This window comes from Tiliqua scincoides, chromosome 4 (genome assembly GCF_035046505.1).
Source record: "Tiliqua scincoides isolate rTilSci1 chromosome 4, rTilSci1.hap2, whole genome shotgun sequence".
In the NCBI taxonomy this organism is placed as follows: domain Eukaryota; kingdom Metazoa; phylum Chordata; class Lepidosauria; order Squamata; family Scincidae; genus Tiliqua; species Tiliqua scincoides.
The window spans coordinates 145,024,520-145,042,632 of record NC_089824.1 but is presented as its reverse complement, the minus strand read 5'-3'; the positions used below and the strand labels follow the sequence as shown (position 1 = coordinate 145,042,632).

Here is an 18,113-nt window from a genome sequence, read left to right as displayed (position 1 = left end):
CAACAACAAAAAGTTATGAATATGTTAAAACAAAAGTACTAACATAGAAAAAAAAGGAAGAAATAGTGGGTCAGATTCAAATTATTGTCCCTAGAAATTTGGTTATTTAACTGGAGTGATCTTATGGACATCCATTTCTTTAGACCAGAGGTTCTCAAACTGGGCCGTCATGATGCCCCAGCCTGAGGACCTCTGCCTTTGCCCCTTTAAGGGGCAGGGATTGGGGAATGCAGCGATGCAGTCCCCAGGATTGCGCCACTGCCAGGGGCACAAGGGGTTTTCTATCATTTACCGGAAGGAGCAGCAGCCTCCTGGGGGTGCAAGGAGCCCTGCGGAACTCTCCGCAGGCCTCCCCAAGCTGCAGAGAATTAAAGATAACTAGCATGACCCACTTTCAGTTTTGTGATCGCAATCCGGAAGTGAGTCATGATCATTATTTTTCATTCTCCATGGCTTGGGGAGCCAGAACAGGTAAGCCTGTACAGGGGTTTGGAGGGAGGCAGGGAAGGGGCTGCACAGGGTGGGGTGGGTAGAATGGGGCGGTGATGGAGTGGGGAAGAGAGCAGATCAGGCCCTGGAGTCATGCGGGATTGGCGGTAGCAGTGCATGCTAAATTCTGAGCCCCTTCCCAGGTCTAATTTGCTTGCATGGAGTAATATGGACTTGTTCCAGCAATAGAACTGGTGTGGGTCCAATTCACCCCCTAATTGTTACTTTCCCCAGGGCTAGGGGACAAGTGTCCCAGTATCCTAAGGAGATCTCCATCAGATAAAAATTTCCTACAGAATGCAATGGAAGTCGCACGGCACCACTACACTGCTGCACAGGGATTTCGGTAGGATTGGACTGCCAAACTGCAATTTCTGAATATGCATAAGGTGGGTTAGTGGGACATCATTACACAGATGCAGTCAAACTGTCTGTTGTGAAAAAACAAAAATCACTTCTGAAAGCAGCCATAGTGATGCAGAATGCTACATATCCCTTTGTTCAATAATGAGACACCTCCACAGGACATAATGGACATACTATATTTCTGAACTTTCATTGTCCTTGAACCACAATTATTCAGGAATTGTGGTTCAAAAGCTATGGAAGCTCAGAAATATGGTATATCCATTATGGGCAGGAGGTCTGGTCTAGAGGGTAGAGCCTCCATTTGGCTGAAGATAACATCCACAAGGTCGCCAGTTCGAGGCCACCGGCACCAAGTGACCTTGAAGCAGCTGACAAGCTGAGCCGAGTTATTCCATCTGCTCTGAGCGTGGGAGGGTGGAGGCCAGAATGTGAAACCAGATCAGAAAGAAACATCTGAATGTTGTGGTTCTTGGAAGATAGAACCTTCTTTCAATTGTAAAAATCCCTATGGGGATTTAAATAGCCTGCCTATGTAAACCGCCTTGAATAAAGACCAAGAAAGGCGGTATATAAATACCATTATTATTATTATTATTATTATTATTATTATTATTATTATTATTATTATTATTTACGTCTTGTGGAGGTGATTCATTATTGAACAAAGGAATATGGAATATCTCACGTGGTTATCTTACTGCATTCACATGTTATGTGAACGGAAATGTTAACATTCACATGTTACGGTAAAATACAAAGTAATTTATGTCAGGATCCGGAGCAGGTCAGTCACCTGAATTACCCCTCTGGCCAGTGATCCTGGGAGGAGCATGGGCAAGTGCTGGCAAGAGTGCCCTCCTCGTAGCCTCCCTGGCGCGCATGGAGGAACAGGAAACAAGTGAGCTGGGTGCCGCCACTGCCTCACCAGCCATGAGTGGGCAGCCAGCACTGGGGCAGCTCCAGAGAGTTGTCTGCCAGCTGCGCCCCCTTAAGCAAAGGGAAGAGCGGTCCGCCCGCATGTGGCTTGTGTGTGCCAGATCGAGGAGCTCACTCAATGGCACAACTGCCTCCCAACACCTGCACCGCCCACAGCATAGGGATCTGACAGCAGGGCAAACTCATTCCAGCCAGGGGAAACCTGTGGGTGGCCAGATGTGTGGCAGGAGCTGGAGGACTTGGCAGCAAGTGAGAGGGCACTGCTGGCAGCCACTGGGGTAGCCAGAGGTCAGCCGAGTGGGACGCCCTCTTTGAAACTGCCTTCAGTGTAAGGGGAAGAAGCTGGGCAAGGAGGTCTCCCAATAATAGGGCCAGAGACTCATGATGATGGGTGGCAGGTGGCAGAGGTGAAGCTGCTGGCTGAATGAGAAGCCAGGAGCCTGTGAACCAGCCCAGGGAAGCTGCCTCCTGGGAGGAGGACTCGGGTGCTGTGAACCGCCTCCCCCAGGCTAAGGTCTCTCTCCCTCTAGATGAGGCTGGGTGGGGTACCAGGAACCCGAGCAGGCTGCAGGGCAGTCACTGCAACCCCCCTGCGAGTCGTCCTCAACACTAGCCATTCCAATTTATTTTATTACTAGACAAAGTATGTACATCATGATATAAAACCACTGTAATAACTGAAACTACAAATGAGCCATACATTACAAGATACAGTGCCGTGTATAAAAACATTGGGTTGCATCCTAAGAAAAGTTAGTCATGACTAAGTACAGCTTAAATCAATGAGACAAGTTAGATATGACTAAGTTAATTCCCATTAACTTCAATGACACTGAAATCCTGACTTTCTTAGACTGCAACAGGACAGTTTCTGTTTCCTGTCAGTCGCCCTCTAGTGTGTAGGTTTGTTGTCTGCATGTTCAATTCTTCAGCGAAGCAAGAATATTTAAACAAGAAACACCTGTGCTTCCAGTGCAGCTACACAAAAAATAAGGTAAAGTGATGGGTGTGCGAGGGGACAAGGACTGTTGTTTTCATAGTGCTTCCCAATACCCAAAGTTTCCATATCTGTTGGGGGAGGGGGACGACAGATTCCCCCATGGATAAAAAGCCCTGACTGTAATAATGATTTACAGATTAATAGATAATGATAATTATTTATAGTCTTTCATTTAAGTTCTTTTTCTAACAGCTTTGGCCTCACACTGGAATGGCAATTAGCTCCTTTCCTGCTATGGTACAGTATTTTCTTTTTCAGACTCGTATCCATGTTCCATTGTACATTCTAAATAAGTATCTATTAGTAATTAACCTTTGTTCTCAGTTCTGGTGTGAATCAAATTACTACCACAGTTCTCTGTCCTCTGGTTGTAGAATTTAGAGACTCTTGCAGTGCGTACTGCAGCTGTAGCTGGCAGCTGCCAGAATGTGAAACAGGAAGAGATTATCACTACATGATGGCAGAATTCCACAGAGTAAGAGCTCTATCGCTGGGCACTCCACGGAGATGCCAGAATGTCTTTTCTTTTAGCAACACCCTATGGCAAAAGCAACATATGCCTTGGCTCCTAACCTTACTTGTATTTTGTAGCTTAAATTAAGGGAGAAAGTTCCATTTCACCCGCAATCATAAAAAAACAACATATGAGAACAAATAAAAATACACTTAAGAGTATCCTTTCTCCTTTGTGCAGTAAAAAACAAAAAACAAAAAAAAAACCTGCAGGCATTTAATATACTAAATAATAGTATTTACCTGTTGTGAATAGGTCCTCTGAACTTTGGGTCAAATTTCCTTGGTTCACCTGCATTTAAAATAAAATAGTATAAAAATATGTCATAGAAAACAAAACAAAAAAACATCTGTATGTGTTATCAAAAACAGTTCTTCAAGAATAGAATGCAACCAGTTTGTCTAAAATTAATTCTTATGTGAAACATCACTGATACATTGTATGATCTGGTTCATAGAATAGCTTAAATGTCTTGAGTCATCATCTCAATATCATCTCAGTTTCACTGTCTACAAACCAGAGAAACCAAACGGGACTTAGAAGTGCTTAATTGCCAGGATAGTGGAGATAGGTACTCTTTCCCTTTTCCCATAAAAGACTTTATACTTTCTTAAACATAAAATAACAATAAAATAAACAATTGGGGATTGATAGGTGAGGATTAGCTTCTTTAGTTTAAGCTCCTAGGTTAGTGGCTGCCTAACCAGTATTTATTACTCAATATGTCCATATGAACATACATATGAACATGCAGTTCAAGAACAGAAACCATGTGAATCTGTCCCAGTATCATCTCTGCAGCTGGTAAAATTATGTGTACTCTTACAATGGAAATGCATGTCTATTCAAAAACAAGCCCCATTGTACTTAGTGTAGTAAACTTCCAGGAAATTGTGCATAGGATTTCAGCCTTGCAGCTCAATCCTTCCTAAGTCTGGGCCAGTACAAGGGGTGTTTTACAAGGGGGCGTTGCAGAATGGCTCCTGATGCTACAAACAGCATGTTGCCATTTTGTGAGTGCCACTGCAAGAGGCAGCGATGTTGCAGCCATACTGCTGGAGACCACTATCCCAACGGAGCTGGTAAGGCAGTGGTGGGGGTGAGAGGCAGGTGGGCACAAGGGGATTGGGAAGAGGAAGAGTGGGGAGAACAGGAAGGGGAGAAGGGCAGATTGAGGCTGGAAAGGAGGCGGTACTGGCAGCAGCAGTACCACAAGTATCCTACCCCCCCACTCCAGCCTTGATCCTCTGACCCAGGTCTACTTGGACTACTTTTAGCACTGGGACCCACTGGGAATGAGAATCTATCAGGATCCACCAGAAGTGATGTCATGACTAGAAGTGACATCATCAAGCAGGAAGATTTTTAACAATCCTAGGCTATAGTCCTACTCACACTTACCCAGGATTAAGTCCCATTTACTATTATTGTTAATAGTATATATGTAGTAGCCTGTTAAAAGTACAGATCTGCAACATTTCCCCAAATGCAGTCACATACCATGGTCGCATCAAGTCTAATATTTTAAAAATAAAATATTGAAATGAATGGGGATCTTCCTGAAATTGGTTCATAACCCAAATAATGGGTCCCGACCCACAATTTGAGAAACACTGGTGTAGGCAGCTATAAATTTTACACTTCGTTTTGAATATGCATTAAGGACTAAAGATACTTTAAGGAAGGAAAGTTCAACAAATAGATGAGTCTCCTAACATTTTCCTCTTCTCATTCACAGTGTGCAGATGGTCTGTACAATATCCAGATATTTGCCAAACAAAGAATTAAACCTAGTTTGTTAAATTTTGCTAAAGTACAACTTTCTGAAATCAAGAAAAATAGTCATTTTTACTTGGAGAAAACATTTGATACAGTTGTTTCATTTGCCTTAAGTTTATCACTCATTTCCAACGTATTTTTTCAACATGACCGAACAAGTGAAATAAAAACCCAAGGCAACCATTGCTGCCTTGAATTGGTAGTTACACTTCTCTCAAACTACCCACTGAAAGTCTTAATTGCAAATGTTAAATTGAAATAAGATGCACTACTCCCAGCCTTACATTATGCTCTATAAAAATAATTTCACACCACATCATTTGCCCATTTATCAATGACGATTAAAAATGTTATTCTGAAAAACTGTTATTGTCAATATGACTACGACTCAAAGGAGGTTTGAAAAACAATACTTTTGTACAAAACTAGGAACTTACTTTCATAACTACCTTAGCAACAATTCACAGCCTTTATTTCTGATGAACAGAAATCATCATGGGTTTACTTTATTGCCGGCCTTATATATACATGACTGTGATCTACCACATCAACCTACTTTTGAGAGCAAAATTAGGCACAGCCTGGGAACATCAGAGAAATCAAAATACCCCAAATAATTGACAAAAACAGTGGATAGCATCCATATCGCTGCAGGCCCAAGATGCTAACACAAGACTTTTCCCTGCCCTCTCCTTCTGCTGCAGTCCCCCCAGCTCCCCCAAAAGCCATTCCTGAGAGGTGAGACACCCTTAGAAACAGCATCCAATAAGATCCTACCCCTCCCACCCCTTGGGTGGCCCATTCCCTATCCCACTCCTCCAATGAATTGTCCCCCCACCCATCACCGCAGACTCTATGGGTCCAATCCTATCCAATTTTCCAGTGCTGGTGCAGTTGTGCCAATGGGGTGTGCACAGAATCCTGTGGTGGGGAGAGGGTCACAGAGGCTTCCACATGGTATGGGAACATTTGTTCCCTTATCTCGAGGCTGCATTGCGGCTGCACTGGTGCTGGAAAGTTGGATGGGACTGGGCCCTAAAACTGCTGTGGTAGGCATCTGGGATCAGCTGGTGGGCATGCGGAACCTCTGACCATTTGAGCCAGTGGCTCCAGAGCACACAACAGCGGCTTGCCTTTTGCACTGCCATAGCAAGACTTAAGGTAGCGGATCATGAGATCCGCTGCCAAAGGCCCTGTTTTGGATTGGGCCCCCATCATTCTACAGAAAGCTTCAACTGAAATGAAGTAGAATTTTTTCTAGTGGGATCCCTCTTGACAAACTCTTTTCTGATCACTTTCCTCTGCCCATACCCCTGTTGCCTTCTTCCTATCCTAGGTTCTTCCAAGGAATTATATGGTATTCAAATGGCATTCCACAAACTCTAATGCAAGAAAATTATTTGATATATGTGAATAGCTAAACTGGGTTCAGTGGATCAGCTCATTGTCTAGAACTAAACATATATATATATAAAATGTTTGTGAGACGATAACTTTCACTTGAATTCTCAAAAAATTGACACGGTACAATCTGAGTAAAAAGCTGATGAGCCAAGTTCATTCCTGATGCAGCTCCCTCCACTTAAAGGGGCTTTAGCCTTCAGCAAATGTACAATCTCGCTTTTTTCTTGGCAATGATGACAGCTGGAAAATTAGGTCTTTCTTCCTGTATGGCAAGTTTGCTCATTACAGCAGATAACACAAACAGAACTTCTCCTTTGATTCCCTGCAAATCAATGCAGAACATTGCTCTTGCTTATGCAGCTACACATTTTAATTGCACAACTAATTGAATATTTATGTTGAGTGATCACATGGGTGCCAAGCATGGGACTGCTTTTTCTTATAAAACCAGTTGCTTTTATATATTATACTATTTTGCATCAAAGGCAATAAAGAGAGCAAAGTCAATTGGGAATCAACTGTCTTTAGCCACAAGAAGTAGTAAATCACCCTTCTGGTACATCTCAATTATGTTTCGGCCTTGCATCTTAAAGGAAGCTCCAATAAAATTCACAGCAAAGTAGCTTTTTGGTCCAGATCAGACAAGGGAAGATTGTGAGTTGTAGACAGAAGTAGAAAGTAGAAGGTGAAACTAGGTCAAAGACAAAGGGCCAAGGGGCAGACACTGAGAATGCCGGAAGACCCAGAAGGTTCAACGTAAGCAACAGCGAAAGGACAGTGAGCAGGCAAAGACAAACATGAAACAAAGCCTTAGAAGAAAACCACAGTAAGAAACACTGGACATACAGTTCCTTTGGCTGGAGATGAGGAGACAAGAGATGCCTCAGGCAGATAGTCCTTTGCACCTGAAGGTAACTTTGCTAGAGCACCAGATGATATATATCTTTCATATATATATATGACACAATCCAGGACAAGTGTTCTACAGCCCAATCCTAACCCACGCTGGGACTGGGAGGCCAGCTGGCCTGCCTCATATCCGGAGCGAGGCTGGGGCTGCCTGCGGCTCAGCCTGGGACAAGGGGAATGCATTCCTCTTACCCCGGATAAAGCGGCAGCAGCCCCAATAGGACTACTCAGATCTATGCCACCCGGGACTGAGGTTGGATCCTGGCCCCACCCCACCCCGCTTGGCCATGGCCCACCCACCCAGGAATGCCTCCTTCCTGCCTTCCCCAAGTCCCCGCAATGGCCTGCCTTATCATTCCACAGCCTTACCATTCTACTGGAGCTGCGGGGCTCACATTGACCTCCAGAGGCCGACACACTGACTTCCCTCCACGCACGTGGAGCAAAAGTGCCTTATGGCTCTTTCGCGACACCTCAGGGCTGACCCAAGGAATTTGCACTGGCCCATCTACAGGTAAGGATTGAGCTCCTAGTCTCCTTCTAGCTCATCTTGAATTATTTCATTAGGTCTGAAAGGAATTGTAAATAGGATAACTTAGGTTTGAAACATTAGGATTCAATAAGGATGATTGTACCAAGGGCTGAAATGCAGAACTAACAGACCTTTGAAGCATAAAGAAAAACACAAGAAACATAAAAGAAGGATGTAGACAAAGTGGAACAGCTTCAGAGGAGGGCAACAAAGATGGTCAGGAGTCTAGCAAACAAGTCCCATGAGAAAGGGTGAAATAAATTGTACCTTAAGGTACAAAGGACTATCTACTTGACGGAACTGGGTATGCTCAGCCCAAAGAAGAGAAGAAGTGATAACACTCTTCAAATACCAGAAGGATTATACGTAGAAGACTGTTGTATACTTCGTCTCACACTCCCAGGGTTTTGGGTGCTCAGAGTTGTTGGTTCTGAACCCTAGAGCCCTCAAAGATCCCTGTTTGGTAGTACTGCCACCAACCTGTAAGAGCCAGTGTCTCAGTCCAGGGAAACTGAGACCCTCTAGGCTTAACTATATCCCTTGTAGGCACTGAGCACTTTCTTTACTTAAAGTCTCAGTCCTCAAGTTACTAGTCCACAATGAGGATTTTTGGTAGCTTGCTGAACGGCTAGGCAGGATTCTGAACCTTTGTCCCCAACAGACAATGAACCAACATGGTAAAAGGATTTTTACTTTATTAAATACATAAGGTTACAAAAAGTTACAAAAGGCAGCAAATGCTAGAGGTATAAAAACTTCTAGGAAACATATCAGCATAAAACAACAAACTAACTGGCTAACTATTATTCTCTAACCCTCACCTGGGTCAGCTTCTTTTGTAGATCTTCAGGCCAGTTACCTATGGCCACATGGTCCTGGCGGGGGCAGGATGTGCACCCACCACCTCTCTCACCAAGAGACAAAGACCAAAGAGACCCTGTCCTCCAGAAGTGGGCTGGAAGCTCTCCCTCTCAGCTCTTCCCTCCCTCCTGGAGATCTACAGCTGAATTCCATCCTTGATGTGCATCTTTCTGGCTGCCTAGGTGCTACATTATCACCTTCCATTGAGTTGTAAATTCCTAGCAGCTAGGACTGCAAGCCCCTTGCAAGCCCCTTCTGTGTTACTGGGTTACTGTGGTTCGGGCTTTGCAATGCTACTAGGCCTAAACTGTACATATTCATGACAAAGACGACAAAAACTTTTTCTCTGTTGCCCCAGATGACAGGACTAGATTTAATGTGCTAGGCATCATAATCCAAAGGTAAATTTGAGCCGGCACAGGCCTCCCCGAAAATGCCACAAATGTGCCAACTCCAAGTGTCGCAAACGTGCCAACTGAAGAGCCAGCACAAGAACATGTGCCAGCCTGCTGACGCCGGATCCAGCCCCTTCACCACCTAGCACAGGTAAGTGTATGCCGGGGGAGTGAGGGGGAATGGCAGGACAGTGGTGTGGAGCTGGGGAGGGGGCATTTCTGGGTGGGGAAGGACAGGTGAATTGGGCCTGGGAAGGGGGGATGGGACAGGCAGTGGCAGCACGTGCTGGGTCCTAACCCCCACTCTCAAACTGTGCAGCCCTATAGGGGCTTTTCGAATGTGCACCAGATCCAAGTAGCCCCTAAGGCTCAACATGGGGTAAGGGGAAAAATATCCCCTTACCCCAAGGTGACTTCCAGGCCACTCCAACCCTGCACTGGACACAGTGCAAGACCATGAGGCCTGGCTGTATCAGCACAGGGTTAGGGTTGTGCTGTGAGTCACAGGATTTCAGCTGAACTTTAGGAGAAATACATTAACAGTTCAACAATTAAACAAATTACTGGAGAAGGAAGCCACCCTCACTGGAGTTTTCAAGCAGACACCAAACAGCTACCTGTTGGAAATGCTCTTGCTCTGAATTTTCTGCTATAAGCAGGGGTTAAACTAGATGACCCACAAGACTCTCTCCAACTCTATGGTTCTGTGAAATGCATACATTTTCTTCCCAAAATATTTAAGGAGTTTAATGTAAGAATAGCCTTAGAAGAAACAGTTTTTCTTAAAAACTAACAAACAAACAAAAAACTTAGTACTCTTTGGGTACAAGTTAAGCACAGAAAGGTTTGATATCACCCACAAAGGATAAAGATATGAACAAATGAATAAAGAGGTTTATAATAGAACTCTGTGGTATAATATAAACTACAGCATTTGCTAGTGCCAAGACTAATGAATATACATTCACTTGCATAGCACTTTGGTAGCCTTCTGGATGAACGATGCCATATAAAATGCAATATATGAGTCTCGAGAGTTGGTGAGCTGCCTTCTTGAACTACTGCTGCTCAGCTGTGGCATATGGCCAATAGTGATATTAAACCATTAGGGTTTGTTATTCCCTTGATATTGTACATGAAATACAGCACAGTGCAAAGCTCTATATATTGAAAGGTAGGGGAAAGCCATGATCTTGAAACTCTGCCTGAGCCAGAACCACTGATAATTCACAGAAGTATGAACTAGGAGGTATACAAACTACAGGTGGAACCTGTTTATCAGCAGATTTTGCAGATCTGGCTCAATGCAGGTCCCCTGGACCAACATTGGGCCAGATTCGGACCAACATTGGGCCAGATTCAGACCCACCTGAGCCCTCTGAATGGAATCCCCAGTCCCTTCTGGAGGGCTTTCTGAAGCCCGCAGAAGCATCACGCAACTGTGCACATCCGCCCACTTCAGAAAGGCTTTCGTAAACCCTCTGGAGGGGACCAGAGCACAGCTTTGGTCTCCTTTGGAGGTCTTAAGGAGCCAAAAATCGTGGATTTGCTTATCTGCAATTTTCTGTACCGCAACCTGGAAGTCACTTCCAGGAACCACAAACAGCTTCCAGTCATGTCCATGAGGCATTCTGAGGCCCCTCAGAGGCCAGTGGAATGGGTCAGAGGCCTGTGAGTTGCAATCCACCAGTGGGTTGCTGTGACACAATGTGTGGCGGGTTGTGACACAAAGCTCAATGCTGTCCCCAAAATCCTTTGAGTCCCTGGAGGCTGCTTCTGGGTTGCACCAGCCTGCGACCCACTCTACTGGCTTCTGAGGGCGTCAGAATGCCTCACGGACATGACTGGAAGTTATTTCTGGTTCTTGGAAGTGACTTCCAGTTTGCTTTTCCTCAACTTCTTGTTGCATCTGGGAGGCATTCTGAGGCCTATAGAGGCCAGTGGAGTGGGTTGCAACCCAGAAGCAGCCAGGGGACTCTAAGTAAGGCTTTTGGGGGCAGCATGGAGCTGTGTGTCACAACCCACCACACATCGTGTCACAACCCACCAATGGGTTGCAACTCACAGTTTGGGAAATGCCGAGTTAAACCACTGACCCATCTAAAGAACTGCCTACCCTGACTGGCAATGGCTTTTCGGAAAGAAGTTTTTACCAGTCCTATCTGGAAATGATAAGAATTGAACCTGGGACTCTCCAAATGCAAAATATGTATTATTGAACCACAGCTATTCCCTGAGGGTTCCTTTCAGCAGCTCCACACTATCAAGGAGAAGAACAGCAGACTTTTTTGTCACATCTATCCTGTCCTCTTCTTCATCACAACAAAATGCCAGATTTTATTTCTTTATTTTACCTACATTCTACCTCATTCAATTGCAAGGTTGATTACAAAACTATAAAACAACATTATATACAGACAAACATAAATATACGTATATTGTTGCCACTATCCTCACTTTCCAAAATGTGCATCATCTCTCCAAACTCCATCTTCGTTCCTTAACTGACAGCCCAATCCCAAAAGTGCATTATTTATTATATCTATTTCTCACATTTTAATACTGCCCTTCTTCCATGGAACTTGGGGTGGTGTATATAGTTCCTCTCCTTCTTTTGTCCTTACAACATCCCGGTGAGGTAGGTGAGGTTGAGAAATAGTGACTGGTCCAAGATCACCCAGGAAGCTTCATGGGTGAGCAGGGATTTGAACCTGGATCTTCCAGGTCTAACTCCCAAACCACTACAACATTCTGGCTCTCCAGAACAAGCATTCTGGTGGCATAATGTGCTTTCTGGTTGTTGCAAAAGTCAACACACCAAAGTGTTTGGGCTGACCACTGCCAGAAGTGGCAAGCGGCCAGCTCCATGTGACAGACACTGAACACCCAAGGTAAGACAATGCAGGGGATGGGAGAGATGCAGGGTGGGCAGAACAGTGTAGTGATGGGGCAGGGAGTAGGATGGATTGGCCCTGGGAAAAGGGTAGATTAGGCAGCAGCAGTGCCCACTGAAACCAAGCCCCCTTCCTGGACTCAATTCACTTCATAGATCTACATCGACTTGCACTAGTGACATAACTGGCTCTGGTCAGAGTTGACCAATCAGGCCAACCGGGACTCCCTCCCAAGGAGGCTTCTGGAGGCCAAAGCTCTTCCACAGGATTCAGTGGACAACAGGTTGGCATTGTGCATGGCTGCTCAGGGAGTTAGGTAGGACTGGGCTGTAACATTCCAAATAGTCAGCCAAGACTTTGTCTTAGGGAGGCTAAGGAAAGGCTCCGTCTAATCAAGATCAAGCTAATAAAGGGTCATTGATAGGAATGGAAAGCTGTAGTACTGTGTCACCATCCTTGCAAATTTGGGCTCTCCACCTTGGCATAGTCTCACTTGCAAGAACAAGTCTTCCTATATGATAAATTAAGCCTAACTGCCCAGTGGCCAGACCACCAGGACAGGTTTTCCAAATCCTTGTCCAACAAGTCTCTCCCACCAACAAACTAAGCTGCCCTAAGCTGTGCACAGACTACAAAAGAAGGTCTAAAAACTTATTTTGTGAATGGGCCATGTGAATGGTCATGGCTGGCAATGATTTCTACAATCAGAGATATTTTTTTCAGCTGACAAAGTAAGGATGGTAGTTGGTAAAGTTCTTATTTATTCATTTATTAAAAATATTTTATCCCATCTTTTATTCATTCATTAAAAATATTTTATCTCATCTTTTATCTTCCACTAGGAAGCACTGAAGGAGGCTCATGGCACATTAAAAAACACAATAAAATACAATAAAAATAAAATCAATAATTAACAAGAGCACATTAAACCATTCACAGCACCAGGAGGGGAAAAAAAAATCAAAACAGTGTAACTAAGAAGAGACAGAACAACATATTAACCACATGTTACTTGCGGAGAGTAAGCACAATTTTTTCTTTTGCTTGCTGGTACATAAACAAACTATTCTGAACAATTTGGGGCACAGTAAACCAGTGTGCACTGTGTTGGCAGTAATAAAGGAAACTGCAGGGCGAGGGTGGTGGAGGAAAGTGAGAGAGATTAATAAGTACTTTGTTCAGACTGGCTGTTTACTTCATTGCACTGAGAACGGTAATATTAAATGGAAGAATTTCTGAACTTCCACCCATGCATGAAAGATTGACAGAGGAAAAATATTTAGGATGAGTAAATTTATCAGGAATTCACTAAGCATTCTGCAGCTGGCGATAGTATCTTTCCAGCAACTTCCTATCTTCCACAGGTTATTGATGACGGCTAAATTAAACTAGCTTATCAGTTCTGCTTCTCTCTCCTATTCAGAAAGATGTGAGATTTAAGACCCCAGAAAATGTCACAGGTTCTGCTAAAGAATTCAAGGAGGTCTACAGTATGGTGGTGCACATTTCCAATTTGCTGGGTTCACCAACATCTGACAGGCTTTACCATATTAATTTATAGTTCTCCCTAGAAAATTCATTCAGGGTTCATGATTGCTGGTGGTGGCATTGCAAAAAAGCACATCTAGGTCAGAAGGATTCTGTAGCAAGATGAGGTAATTCAAGAAACGAATATAGCCAAATTTCCTAATGACGGCATGTGAACTTCAGTCTTTCAGTATAATAACTCTACTAAGTGGTTGCATCATTTCAAGTCAGATCGTAACCTTCTGACTAACACATTCACTGGATATCTATTTTTGTGGCTATATATTACTGTGCTACTTTATGCCACATAAGAACTTTGCTCTAAAGATACAAAATTTCATTACTCCTACTACCCTCAGAACAACCTCCCTGCGCATGTGCATCTTTTGAAATGTTCTTTGAAAATCTGTGTTCAGTTCTGGCTGTTTGGGCAATTATTACAAGACACGCTTTTTATACAAGTATTGCTGAACAATGTCTCATAAATAATTAGTTAAAGCCAGCAAAAACTGGCTGCATTTGTATTTTAGCAGCCCAGTCCTATAGGCTCTGGCCAGCAGTGGAGAATGTGTTTTGCTGCCAGAGACAGCTGAAAAGCAGTCATAAAGCACCTTCTGGCAACACACTGAGTTGCACGCTGCCAGGATGCCAACAGGAAGGCTGGTTCCTTTCCACCTGCATTGTTGGCTCTCCTGCTGCCTGATGGAGCAGGTAACACAGTGGGAGAGGTGGGAGGGAGGGTGGGGGAGGGCAGATCGGGAGGAGTAGGGCAAAACTGAGTGCGGAGGGGACATGATGGGGGAGGCCGGGGGAGGGGTGAATCCAGCAGCAATGGTGCTTGCTGGATCCTATCCCCATTTTGCTGCCTCTCCAACCCCTTCCTCTCCTTGCACTAGCTAGATCTGGGAAGACCCACTGCAGGTTAGGAAGCTCATGCAGTGGTAAGGGGATTTAAATCCCCTTTCCTTGCTAAAGCCTCCTGATTCCCCTCCCACTAGATACAGTGCCCCCTTTTTTGGCATGGCTACACCATTGGGGGAGGATAGAATTGGGCTCGAAGAGTCTGAAATCAGAAGGAAGATTTCCAGTTGGATTGTTTAAAAAATATACGGGGGGAAAATGTAATTAAGGGCGCAATCCTAACCGCTTATGTCAGTGCTTTCCAGCTGACATAAGGGCAATGCAGCTCTGAGGTAAGGGAACAAACATTCCCTTACTTTGAGGAGGCCTCCGTGAGTGACACCCAACTGCAGGATGCTGCACATGTCCCATTGGCACCACTATGCCAGTGCTGGAAAGCACTGACATAAGGGGTTAGGATTGCGCCCTAAATTATACACTTTTCCTCAGATCTTTTAAATGCGATCTGCTTTCTCAGAGATGTTTACTAGCTTATGGTGTTTACTGATGTCACAATAGTTATGATTCCATCAACCTTTTCACTGTAACTCTTTCATTGTCCAATTTTATAAGGTACCCATAAAATATTATCATACTGAAAACAGTCAGATAAAGTGGCTTCTGTGTTGTGAAAATGTTAGTGAAAGGTGGGTTAAAAATGGAAAATGGTTCCATCACTTTTCTGCACCACAGAAAAAAAGTCAATATTTCACACACAAAAGCAATTAAACTGTTTAGTTTCCAATTTACCATTCCAAAAGTGTTCTAGGTTCAAACTGCAAAGAATATCACCTGTCTGACTCATAATTCTTCAAGTATTTTTTATGAGAAATGTTGTGCTGTTGCCTTTTTTTTTTGGACACAATATAGCATGCTGTTAGATGTGCTGAAGTCTAACAGAAAACACACACTTTTTAATTAGCCAAGGTATTCCTACTTATAAATTTGCTGCCAGAGTCAACACTTTATCAAAGAAGCAACACAACAATGCTGGGGGTCATCTCCTGTTTTAATGTTGATTGTGGGAATAACAGAATCCTAAAGAGTGAAACAGCTAGTGAATAGCTGCTACAGTGAAAAAAGACAGCATAAAACAGAGCTGTCCATTTGTTTTGGATCAACTGAAAAACTGAACTGGGCTCAGTCGGTTCATTTTCATTTACTGCAAAAAGAATGCCAGTGAGGGCCGAATGAATCAAATGGCATCTGAAACATTTGGTTCCTTTTAGCCTCATTTGTTTTGCAGAAAGATACTCAGCTCCCCTCCTAGGGGTGTGAGGCGTTTGAACTATTTCTAAGTATAACTACGTATTTTACCTTTACTGATGGAAGTTCCAAGCGGCTATTGCTGGTTTCTTCTCCATTTGTTTTTAGACTGTGAGCCCTTTGGTCAGGGGTTCATATACATGCAGGAACAAGGGAAGGTGTAAGATTTGGTGCTATGCAGGTTTTAGAGTCAAAATAATTCACAGCCTAATCCTATCTAAACCTCTTCCCTTCCACCAGCAATGCAGCTGAGCTACAGGAGTATATGCTACTTCCTGGGTGGGGGGGGGGGCAGTTCCAAAGATCTCCTCCAGGTAAAGGAACATTTGTTCCATTGCCTGGGGGTAAGTCTAATCAAACAGTCTAATCATACTTCATTCTGGCTGCATTAGGCACTTTTTGGCTGTCACAATGGTTGGCAACCTTCAGTCTCGAAAGACTATGGTATAAGCCTACAGCACCCGGTATTCCCAGGCGGTCTCCCATCCAAGTCCTAACCAGGCCTGACCCTGCTTAGCTTCTGAGATCAGATGAGATCAGGCATGTGCAAGGTCACAAAAGGAAACTCATCAGGATGCACAGCCTGGCCACTGCTGACACAAGTGTCTGACTCTGCATGCCTGCAGCCACCAGATGCCAACTGGCTCAGATGAGTGTGCTCAGCAATTGGAAGGAAAGTGGTGGCGGGCAGAACAGGGTGGCCACAAGGGCAAGGGAGAATGACAGATAAGGACCAGGAAGGGGATAGGTAAGACAGCAGCATTGTCTGCTGAATTTTAACCCCTTTCCTAGCCTCAGTTCCCTGATCCAGGTTCACATGGACATGTGACAGCCATAACTGGTGCAGATTCTGGTAGGCCCAGTGGTCGGGCGTGGACTTGCCCTGGGGCAAGGGAACAAATGTTTCCTTATCCCAATGAAGCCTCTAGAGGATGAAACTCCCCTGTGGGGGATGGTGGGCACCACATTAGCACCGTTGCACTGATGCAGGGGGAACTGGGCTGAAAATCATCCAAGTCGGGAGATTAGAATATACTGCCCAAGAGTGCAAGCCTAGGCATAACTACTCAGAGGTAAACCTCATTTAATTCAATGGGACTTATTCCAAAGAAAATGTATATAGGACTGCAAACCCAAGTATGTTAAGAAGATTCATAAAATATAATTTGACTTTCCTGCAAAACAACAGCAGCAAAAACATCATTCATACTTGTATCTGACAGCTCTGAATGTCAAAAGAATTCAGCTTTTACCTTCATTGGAAAAATGAATTTTACTAATTAAACAAAGTCCAGCTGGTCCTCATGCTTCATATCAGAAAATCTTGCTAGTACACACAAGCCTTGTTCTGCAAGCTCAGAAAGCTCTCTTGTCTCTGTTTGCACTGTACCAGAGACATTCTCTTCCACCCCAATAACCAACAGAAATATGTTTTTGCCACATAAGAACTTTGGCAGCTAAGAGCAGCTTTGGAACAGATGTATGTGGTAAAACCGCTGGCTGGAAAAGAACACAAATTACACTGTTGCACAGAAATCACCAGTTCCAGGTTTGGAAGGTAAATGTAAAAGACACCCAGTACATGCTGTACAGTTGCTTTTAACGCACTCATTTAGTACTTATAAAATCCCTGTTAATATTCGAAAAACAGATGCATGTGCTCTGATGAACTGTGTGAGGATTCAGTGAAGACATGCTATAAGAAAATATATGTGATATTGGTAAAATCCTGAGCTTGTGCTCATCTAGATACACTTAGAAAAAATGTAGGAATGACCAAACATCAAAGGAAAAGCAGAAGAGAAAAAATGGTTCAGGGCAGAGCCCATGATCTGAATAGGCAAAAGACCTCTCAGTCATCCAATTTGCAATTTGCCTCCAGACATCCTAGGAAGTCATCACTATCAATCAGTCCTTCAGTATAAGGCCAACAGGAGCAAATGTATCTAGATTTCCACAGGTATGTCCAGATTTATCTTGCATGTAGACCTGGAATTTTTGATGCATAGTTTACAGAGCACACAGACATTCCTGGCATCTCTAACACAGGACTAAGTCAAAGTTGCATAAAGTTGCATTGCCAACATAATATCTTCCTTACAGCACTTTCTTCTATTTTGCCCTACATAATGTTGCATCATTAACAGCAGCAATTTCCTGGATGTTCAAGGAAGCTACATAAAACAGAATGGTTGATAATGTAGCCAGTGGGGCCAAGATACAGTGCAGACTCCATTCCTATTAGCAATACAGATTTCACAGTAATTGCCTCCAACTTTAGTATTCACAGCACACCTCTATTGTTCCATATTATGGGGAAAATGGAAAATGTATTTTT

At 43.8% G+C, this 18,113-nt stretch overlaps 1 protein-coding gene across 4 annotated transcripts in view; it reads right to left on the bottom strand.

Annotated features, from left to right (window-relative positions):
• The window catches only part of SLC44A5 (solute carrier family 44 member 5), a 219,231-nt gene that overhangs the window by 100,057 nt on the left and 101,061 nt on the right, over nt 1–18,113 (bottom strand). For all 4 annotated transcript variants that reach the window (XM_066622821.1, XM_066622823.1, XM_066622820.1 and 1 more), the window contains exon 2: nt 3,551–3,599. In XM_066622821.1, the coding sequence (XP_066478918.1) occupies nt 3,551–3,599 (49 nt within the window). The remainder of the gene's footprint in view (nt 1–3,550; nt 3,600–18,113) is intronic.